General features: G+C 46.4%; 1 protein-coding gene across 5 annotated transcripts in view; it reads right to left on the bottom strand.

The window, feature by feature from the left end:
• Positions 1-1,075: 1,075 nt before the first annotated feature.
• The window catches only part of Erc1 (ELKS/RAB6-interacting/CAST family member 1), a 286,731-nt gene continuing 277,095 nt past the window's right edge, over positions 1,076-10,711 (bottom strand). For all 5 annotated transcript variants that reach the window (XM_032905794.1, XM_032905787.1, XM_032905789.1 and 2 more), the window contains one exon: positions 1,076-2,586. In XM_032905794.1, the coding sequence (XP_032761685.1) occupies positions 2,449-2,586 (138 nt within the window). In that variant the 3' untranslated portion in view covers positions 1,076-2,448. The remainder of the gene's footprint in view (positions 2,587-10,711) is intronic.

Raw genomic sequence — 10,711 nt, 5'->3', positions numbered from 1 at the left:
AAAGGCCTGGAGGGAGGCCACCTTCACTCTAGGTGCGAAAGCTATGAGGCTTGACGATGGAATGAAGTGAGGGATGATCCTAGCCAACATGCAGTGAGCTCTCGAGGCCAGCTACTGGAAGGAACATGCGTGCATGAAGACAGTCGTGGAATGGCGTGTCCCAGTGCAGTGGCAGTTAAGCATTTAGTAAACATTGGCTTCATGAATGTAGTCAGTAGGATCTGAATGCCAGATACCCTAGGACTCTGCCCAACACGAAGACTACATTTATGTTCAACTTTAGCTCCACAGTCTCCAGAGCCATTTGAGTTGCTGGATCCCCACCTGAGGAGGGGAATCCTTTGCTGTGGTGCAGCAATCAGACAAGGTTTGCCTTAGAAACCTGCCTTCTCAACAAGCGTGTCCCGCAGGGTTCCTGCAGCCTCTTTGGAGGGACGATGGAGAAGGATGTGGTGGACTGGGTCATGTGTCCAGTTAGGAAGGGTGGCAGGTGGTACTTCTACTAAGTACCAGGTAGGTACGTGTGAGGAGTCGTGCCTATGGTGTCCCTCAGACAACAGCTGGAGCAGCAGCTGGCGGGGGTGGGCTAGGCTACTTCTGTGGGCCTGGACTCTTCTAAGCTTTCTGGATTCCACTGTAGCCTGTGAAGCAGTTACTAGGTAATGGTTCCTTATGTTATGAGAATTAAATAAGATTCTAACCTTCCTATCCTACAATACAGGGGGGTCTTCTACAGGATTTACGGATGGGATAATAAAAACATTGAGAAATGAGCAGCAAGGACTATCATATTTTGGCCTAATTTCCATATTCCCGGTGGCCAGGCTGGGACCTCCAAAAGCACCTCTGTGAGAGGTCCATGGCAGAGTCCACCGAACCCTCACGGGAACTCTCTCAGCACCCCACAAAGGAACACTGTGCGGCAGAGAAGGGGAGCCAGCACTGTGACTGTGACAGTAGTGGCTGCATGATGACCTGGGTTGAGGGCGGTGAGAGATTTGTGGGCAGTGTTAAATTCCTTTAGTGTAACTTTAGTGTTAAATTCCTTTAGTGTAACTGGGCAGAGGGGGAAGGCAGCAGCGTCAGGCGTCTGCTTCAGGGATGAAGAACTGGACATGAGCTGCACTCTTGTAGAGCCTGACTATGTCTGGTAGCTGTCCTCTATACCTGGGGGAACGTCTGCAAAATGCCGAGACATTCAACTGGCTCTGCCTGAGCTCAGCACAGCGCTGGCTAAGTCCATGAAGCGCGCATGGGTGTGTTAAGCAGTCAGCTGACACAAATGAGCATGTACAGTTCCTTAACAGAACATGTTTCAGGGCAATAACACTGACAGCAAAAATCCTGACCTGCCAAATGGGATCTTCCCGGCAAAGAGGTGGCTCACCCAGCCCACAGATGCCATGAGAGTGGAGAACAAAGAATGCTGGTATGAAGGATGTTTCTGGGAAGAGGGAGAAGGTATGAGTTCACTGCCATGATTCAACTGAGCATGTCTCACGGGACTTCCACACCATCCCTATTTGAGCCTTTTCCAAGGATGGGCACCGTGCACACTGATGTGTATACAGTGGGCATTTCATGACATTTTTGAATGAATGAATGGAGGAGGGAATGGGTGTGAATTAAGACAAACTCAGTTTCTAGGCAGGCTAAGAGGCTGTGGCTCTGAGAATATTCCTTAAGAGTAGAGCTGAGAAGGTAGGATGGATCACAGACACCAGCAACCCCTGTTCTACAGCAGCTTGGGGTAAGGTGGTGGGAGCAGAGAGCATTGTGGGTAATGTTCAGGAGGAATCAGACTGGCCCTCCGGGACATCTTCTGAGGAGCAAAACTGCAAGCAGTGATAACAGGCCCTGTACATTAAGTCCTCTTCTCTTCAGTCAGACATTAACCTAACCGTGCAGCATGGGAAGGTCAAAGGCCTTAAAGAAGCGTGAGATGGGTGACCACTGTGAACATCCTCCTCCTGTCAGCTAAAAGCAGTGCAGGTGAGAGAGGCAACAGGCCAAGAGCTAAGCTGCATGAAGCCAGCCTGTACCTGGGGTTCATGGCGGTAAACATGGTAAACACGAGGCAGCTTGACGCAGAGAGGAGCACTCGCTCTTCTCGTTATCCCTGGTCACCCCTCCTCCTTCTCTACCCTCCGAGGAGAAAGCACTCATGCTAATGCTTCAGCTCCAAGCTTTCAAAGCACAGAACCTGAGTGGGCTTCTGCTTCCTGTTTCTGGAAGGGCGGAGTGCACCCCCAGCCCTCCACTGCTGACGCCAAGGGCAGTTCTTCATGGAGACCAGGAGACGTGTGCAGGCAGCATTCAAAGCGCAAGGCAGAGACAGACACAGATGGCTGGACTGGCACGCCCAGCTGGCAGGGTCTGGGATGGGGCGGCTCAGACACCCGTTCCTCAGGTTCTCTCTGGCTCCTTGGTCACCTTTCTTGGGGCATGTCAGGAGGACTCTTCCAGGGCATTGACAACTTGTTCGAGGATGTCAGGGCAGTGATCAGCTATCTGCTGGAGAATGGTGTTGGCGAACTCCTGCAGCTCTGCATTGTCCCCTTCAACTTTCTCTAACTCGTTCTGAAGCTGAAAGGGAAAAGGCAGAGTTCAGGTAGGGTTCAGATTGAATGGGGATTCATCAGGAAAGAAATGATAAGCAGAGTTGGTGTCCTGTATCAAAACGAATGTTCAAACACACACACACACACACACACACACACACACACACACACACACACACACACACACACACACACACACACACACTTACTTAGACTCTCATCATGAAAGTAAGGCACAGTGAAGTCAGTGCTAACTCCAAGGCTGAGCACTGGGACTTCTAGTGCTGACTTCATGTGGATGGCTGTGTCCCGGGTCCAGACTCAGAGGCCTGAGCGATCGAGGATCTCTTCGTGTGGTGCTCCTACACAAAGATTTCCCTTTGCTGCACACAGCTGTGTTTCTGCAGGGGCCTCAGACTGCTTAGTTGGCTAAGGAGATTACCTGACGGACATCCTAGCCCACTGCTGAGGAGAGACATCGATAGGCTGTTTTCAGTCCCACTGGACCGTTCTCCTCTAACTAGGAGTCACTGAGTGTCTCACTGTGCCAGGTCTGAATGATGAGGATCGGGTCCCTGTGCTGAACCCGGCAGGACAAGAATGTCAACAAGTAAGTCACAGCCCAGAACCTTGCACCAGAGGTGTGAGGACACGCTGGGAGAGAAGACACACAGTTCCTTCATTCTGGGGAGTCTGGGAAGGAGCCACTGAAGGTGGTGAGGATCTGGGTCTTAAAAGTCAAAGAGGGCTCCCTTGGGAGACTGGAGGCAGATCAAAGGACATCCCACACAGTGAGGTGTAGGTAGGGTTATGGAGTTGAAGAGATAGGTGAGGGCCAGACTGTGAGTAAAGCTAGAGTTCAAACCCAAACTAGAACAAATTCCAAGGGAATCCTGCATTTTAAATGGCACAGCGACACAGCTGCGTTCATCTTCTTAGAAGGTGACTTGGAAGGTTAACAAAAGCTGCTGAGTGGGCAGATGGCAATGTCCAGGAAGTGACCTGTGTAAGCACAAGGCAGAATTAAATAGGGTTGAGAGACAAGGGGACCAGACCAGGGGACAGAAAAGGCATACACATCTCAAAGTAGGGTTCCATAAGGAGGACAGAAACCACCTGAGATGGGGCTAGCAGAGGAATGAGCTGGTGACAAGGCATTCCCAAACACCAGGCAGGGGTCCAGGGGAGGAAGGAAACTGAAAACTGAGTGTCAAGGATAGCTCAGAGCCCAGTTTAGAACACAGCCTGGATCTCAGTGTCAGTGTTCCCACATTTATTGGCTGATGTGATCCTGACCTCTATCCCCTTCTGTAGGATTGAGCAGTAATATTTTCATAGGGCAGTTTTAGAGGATTTAATGACAATCCCATATGAAGGGCAGGGTAATGCCCACTGCTCTGAAAATTCTTGAAAAAGGTTAACTATTGTATTACTGTTATTAACTGGAGAAGATGACTCAGAAAAAGCAGATTACATGTCAAAGAGCACCAAGTGTTCAAGACCCCATTGTTTGTTAGACTCTAGGCATTCTAAGCCAAAAAACGAGCTTGGCACTTCTCAAGTGCAGCCATCGGGGAGACTGGCAATTCTCTTTCTCTGACTGTTGACCCTGATCTGGAGGCTCAAGGACCATGCTTAGACCATGCTAAGCCTTAGTGCATCTTTAAAAGGTTCAAGAAAGGAGTTAAACTAATCTATTTTCTCCTAACAGTATATTGTGCTTTCAAATCAAATCCCAAAAGCTGACAAATAACTGACTCTGGGGATGGACTCTAGAGCCTGGTGCATGCTGGGAAAACACTCTACTGAGCTGCATCCTTAGCATCCACAGGGATATGTTAAAGAAGAAAGTAAAAACACTATAAAACACACTAACTAGAGGATACTACATTAGCACAGCGGACATTTCGTCCACTGGACTTTGTATTACTACTACTACTACTACTACTACTACTACTACTACTACTACTACTACTACTTTGGCTGGGACAAAATACCTGACACAAACAATTTTAAAGGAGGATTTACTTATTTCAGCTCATGGTTTTAGAGGGCTTGATCCACAGTCAGGTGTTAAGGACTTAGTACCAGATGGGAGCATTACTGGGAAGACAGCTGAACCTTTAAGGGGTACAGAGTCTTAGGCTCCTGGGAGGAGCTGTGCCTTTGTCGGGGACTGTGGGACTCTGAGCTCATCTTTCTTTCTGTGTCCTCCAGCCACAACGTGAGCAGCAGTTGTCCTGCTACAGACCCAACAGCAATATGGCAACTGCTGGTGAGTGCAACCTCTGAAGCTGAGACCAGCTTACCTCCTTTCTGTGAGATGAGAGGCTCATTACAGTGGGGGAGCTGACTCACATTCTCTATTTTATGGAATAAAAACCAACTCCCTTACTGCAAATACTTTTTTTTTTCCTTTTTTTTTCAGAGCTGGGGACCGAACCCAGGGCCTTGCGCTTGCTAGGCAAGTGGTCTACCACTGAGCTAAATCCCCAACCCCCCTTACTGCAAATACTATAGCGAACAATATTAGGGTTTTTTTTTTTTGATTGATTGGTTTCTGCAGTTAATCATAATTTGTAGGTAGCATGTAAGTTCCTGTGACTTTCTCTCTAGACATAATTTTCTTTGTACATGTTAAAATCTTTGCATTCAAAGACACCAGAAACATTCCTGGAACAGGACATTTTTCCTAACCTGCAAAACTAAATTTGTTCCTATGAATCAGTCAGACCTTTCTGTAACGTAAGCTTGAAGTTCCATATCTTAGCATCTTATTTTCCTTCATATGTAAAATATCCATTCAAAAAATGTCCTTTCAGTGCATGAATACCGTAAGATTTTATGGAAGAGCTGGTGTGGTGGGACTACCTGGGGATCCAGCTACTTTCAATGCTAGAGGGGCACCAGAGGTCAAGTCTGTAGTTGTTGGTGTGTGTGCGTGTGTGTGTTACACATATGTGAGACTATGGCTCTTAGAAACATTTTGTGGAGGAGCTGCTTCCTACTAAACCCTAACCTAACTCAGACATGGGAGGAGCGACTGAAACTGAAGAGTGGATATAGAGACATTATCTTTAGTGGAGAAAATAGAGAAGTGTACTCTGTTAAAACAAACCAAGATTTCCAAACACAGAGTACACGAGAGCAGCAAGCCTGACTGTTTCATCCATTCCACATTGCCTAGAGTCAAGGGCACGGTGCCTATGACAGTGTAGTCCTGCTTACCATGTGATGTCACATACAAAATACCCTGCCTCAAAATGACCCACAGTACCCTTTATTCCTTCCTCTCATAGCCTCTGGGCCACCCCCTCAGGTCCCCTTCCGACACCCTGAAAAGAGCCTCTGTAACTGCATCTCTTTAAGCTGCAGCTTTTCCTTATCAAACTCTTCAGAAGTGCACTTTCCAGCTGGTATGGGGAAGGGCACAAATGGTTCTTCACCTAACTTGCCTTCTTGGAAGGTTAATGAAACCTCTACCTAAAAACTATGATGTATATTTACAAAAGCAAAACATGTCTTAAATGCAAGGGTAGAACATGACCAAAGCTGGAGAGTTGATAGTATATTAATTCTGCTCAAACTAACTCAGAGATTCAGCCCAACCCCTCAAAAACCTCAGGCAGCTGTGTCTGTAAGAAAGTTCAGGGAAAACCCTAGACAAACATGACCACTTGCTTCTGACAAAGTTATTTCCTGTGTGGCAGGGAAAGGTTGAATTTTCTGATACATGGGGCTACATGAAAGAAAACTTTTATCCATATTGCAGTAATACACAAAATCATTTCCTGATGAATAGTAAATGTGTGTCTGAATTAAAACCATGGAAATATTTAAAAGAAAACAGGAGGGCTAACCATGCTGCCACATGCCTATAACTTCAGCATTCAGACTGAGGTAGGAGGATTGAAAGTTTGAAGACAGCTTGGGCTACATAGAGAAAAACCTGTCTCAGAAAACCCAAGCAAAACTCACAAAAACACAGCAAGCCATCTGTACTGAATGTGAAGGTTAAAAAGGACACTTTGCAAACACAATCAGCCACGCTGGTTGGTCTTCTCTGGACCTTTCCAACTTCAGTATATACACTGCCAAAGCTATCATGCAAAGATTCCTTAAACAGAACACAAAAGAACACTCACCATGAAAAAAAAAAATGAAAAACAGTTAATTTATATTAAAACTAAAGGCCAGATGTGTTGATCCAGGCCTGCAATTCTAGCACTTGCAGGAGGCAGGAAGGTCAAGAGTTCAAAGTCACTGTCAGCTGCATATTATGATCACAGTCAGCCTGGGCTGTGTGAGGCCTTATGTCCCAAACTCAAAACCAAACCAAAACAAAACAAAAATCTAAAACAAAGCAAATGAACAAACAAACAAGAAAACTCAAACAAAACAAAATTAAAGAAGACTAAGGACTTTCTCTTAGAAGACATTATTAGGAAAGAGGAAAAGGAGCTGCTGGATGGAAGATGTTTGCATGGATGCCACAGGGACTCATAGTGTAATACATAAAGAACACCTAATAATCGGTAACAACGACAAACACAAAGGGCCAAAAAACGAGAATAGTACTTTACTAAAGACTCCAATTGTCACTCGGAGTCTGAGTGAACTTCCTGCAGACACCAGAACACCTCATAGACAAGCAAATCCACTGCTATTCATTTCTATAAAAATGATGAAATAAGATGACGCTCTTGCAGGTAACCTCCATCTTCACCTCTAGGTTCCTCATACTGCCGATGCCACATAAGTGCCAGGTACGAAGTTGTTACACTGTACACTTAGGGAGCAACAGGGAAACCAGTGCAGACACAGCCTAACTACCCTACAGAGCTGATGCTAGAAGTGCTCAAATGACAAAGGAAGAAACAAGAAGCAAGCTGATTTGCCAGGTGATTATAGAGGACAGGGGGAAGGTGGGACAAAACTACAGAACTTCCTCCCTGGGGCAGTTATCCAGGGTCTGTTCACACACTCAGCTGTACACCCCTCATGAGAGACCTGCCACCACTAGAGCCCCCCAGACACTCTCTACCTGGCACTGATGACTTCTCCTTCAGAAGCCCTGGCCCTCAAGTTACACAGGCCACAGCCTCGGGTCTCTTTCCTATGCCACATTTCCCTCCTCTGCTCTTCTCCTTTGCTTGTGACGCCGGAGACAGAACCCAGGGTTTGGTATGTACCAGGAAATGGCCTAGCACTGTGCCGCCCTCCTGGCCCTGGTGCACCAGACAAGCGATCCCTTACCATGCTGCTGTTTCTGTCAGGGTACCAAGGTGATCTAGTACCACACTCCCCTCCGGCCCTTGTTCTTCCTTCTGCTCATACCCTCTCTTGAGCAATCCTGTTCACATTTAGCTTTAAAAAGAGTCAAAGTGAATTTAGTCAGTGGTAGGCTTGCCTAGGAAGCACCCCTGGGTTCATCCCCAGCAAAAAAAGAACCAAAAAAAAAAAAAAAAAAAAAAAAAAAGTGGGGGTACTACACTTGCATCCCAGTCTGGGGACTGAGATTCTGTCTCAAAATTAAAAAAAAAAAAGTACAAAAGGGATAACAGTAGAACTAAGTTTTGCATCTAATTTGGGCCATAACTATTCTAAGTGATTTAGTGCATTAATATAGTCAACACACCTTTTCCTTTCATTACTTTTGAGCATAAATGAACATGCTCCTGGTTTTCACTGTCCACAGTCCTGTCCACATCTATAACTGTTTTCTTAAAGGCCCAGGCCAAAGATACAGGGACAGCCTCCTGTATTCTGTGTGGAAGCATCACCTATCAAAAAAAGAGCTGCTGGCCTATTAGCTTAGCAGGAAATAGGAGGTTGGTATTCCCACAAGGAGAGGGAACTCTGGGAGAGAGGTTGCACAAGGAGATTTGCTCCTAATGCTGATGGAGATGGGTCCTATGAAACTGAGGAGAGGTAATTAACCACTTGGAAGGACTTAGAATAGAATAAACACATTATATAAGTTAAGTGCTAGTCAGGGAATAAGAAAAAGCTTATGCCATTTATTCATAATTAATTAATTCTTAGAGTCATTATTTTTAGAACTTGGGTACAGTTACACAAAGAAGTTTGTGACGTGTGGCTGAAGCATTTGAGATTAACTGCAGATTTTCAATCAACAAAAAACCAACTAAGATCCTATCTCACTGTTCTCACAGCCAGGAAAGCAAATCACAGCCATCGACCAACCCACCCTGACCTTTCAACATAGCAGACATCTGAGGGGCAGCTCTTCCACTTACCAGCAGAGCTAAAGACTAGGTATGTGACTCAGAAAATGTTCTCCCTGTCACTCCTGAGATCCTCTGTGAGCAGGCTGGAATGGGTAGTCTTCTCCTTTCCCATCCCCTGAAATGACCTCCCACCTCTCACACAGCCAACAGTGGCACCACTGCTCCGGCAGCCTTTTCTAAGCATACATCCCTTCCCTTGTGTCGGATGATATCATACAGGTGAAGGCAGGTACAAGATAGAACGAGACCTGTCATTGGACGAGAAGGAAGGATGGGTGGGAGAAAAGTTTGAGGAAGAGGAGGAGACTGGAACAGGAGGAGACTGGAGAGAGGAAGCTGCTGAGAGAACATGGAGGCGGATGTTAAGATTCCACTCTGTACCTTTACAGTTGTGAATATTCTTAAGGGATGGATGTGTACAGGGCTTTGTGTGTCTAGGTGGGCAATTGTATCTTATCAGTTGGATCAGAGGTTATTGTGCTGTGTGTTTTTTCATGTGGCAGTTTTAGTTCAAGAGAGTATGTGGTGGCTGGAGACACTGGGCTGCCATGGAATTGGGATGTATATTTCTGGCGTGGTGGCAACCTTTCTTGGTAACTGGATAGGTAGAGAGATTGTTGCCAGGCTCAGAGAGAGGCCATCAGCAGTGTGATATGGGATAGAACAAAGCAGGTGAGAGGCTTTGCTGACTGAGATTAAGATATCTACCAGATATCTTGGGGCACTGTGGTGCTGGACCTAGTGCGGGGTTAAAAGACAGCATTTTATTATAATTTTACAGCAACATCCTTGGTTGCCTGTGTTGTTATTCTCTTACTCACATGTGAATACCCTTTCTTCTGGCACATGTTCTTTAACTTTCTCATACCTCATGTCTTAGCTAATCCCTTTCTTCTAAAGTGTTCTCCATTCAGAGGGAACAGTGCTGCAGGAGTTCTTCTGTCTTGTTTTAAAAGCGCCTCTATGCTAACTCCTCAATTCTTTGGTAAACTCCTGGAGGAATTCTGTTTTATACATGAAGCTGTCTAGCAAAATGCCTGCATGTAGCAGACGATCAAAGAATGGGCAGTGAGTCAAACTGCAGAAACAGATACTAATTTTTTCTGAAGACATTTTCTGTTCTACCTCTGCTGCTGGGGCTGAGTGCAGGCCCAAGCACGTGGCTAAATGCTCTGCTGCACCTCTGAGGAGCTTTGAAAGATCAGCCCACTCAGGTAGGGTGAGAGTCTGTAACTCAGTGCTTGGGTCCAGCTCCACAGAAACACAACAAAGAAATCAAAATCCTATGAACCTCCTGGTGAGACAGGCCTGGCCCCCATTCTGCTCAGAATTCCCAAAAGATGGAGTACAAGGGCAAGTACAGGACATGAAGGTGACCATTGGCAAGAACTGCCTTGCTTGGCCACTCTTGAAACAGTGATATGATTTCTAAAGGGGCCTGAGCAAAGAGTCCCAAATGTAGCAGTGACTCCACGTGGAGCACGCATGGTGATGCTCACAGTCAGTGATGCTCACAGTCACAGTGATGCTCACAGTCAGTGATGCTCACAGTCACGGTGATGCTCACAGTCACGGTGATGTGCAGTCACAGTGATGCTCACAGTCACAGTGATGCTCACAGTCATGGTGATGTGCAGTCACAGTGATGCTCACAGTCATGGTGATGCTCACAGTCACAGTGATGCTCACAGTCAGTGATGCTCACAGTCACGGTGATGCTCACAGTCAGTGATGCTCACAGTCACAGTGATGCTCACAGTCACGGTGATGCTCACAGTCACGGTGATGCTCACAGTCAGTGATGCTCACAGTCACAGTGATGCTCACAGTTTGTGATGCTCACAGTCACGGTGAAGCTCAAAGTCACGGTGATGCTCACAGTCACGGTAATGCTCACAG

The sequence above is a fragment of the Rattus rattus genome, chromosome 6 (genome assembly GCF_011064425.1).
Source record: "Rattus rattus isolate New Zealand chromosome 6, Rrattus_CSIRO_v1, whole genome shotgun sequence".
In the NCBI taxonomy this organism is placed as follows: domain Eukaryota; kingdom Metazoa; phylum Chordata; class Mammalia; order Rodentia; family Muridae; genus Rattus; species Rattus rattus.
This window is presented reverse-complemented; position numbering and strand designations above follow the sequence as displayed.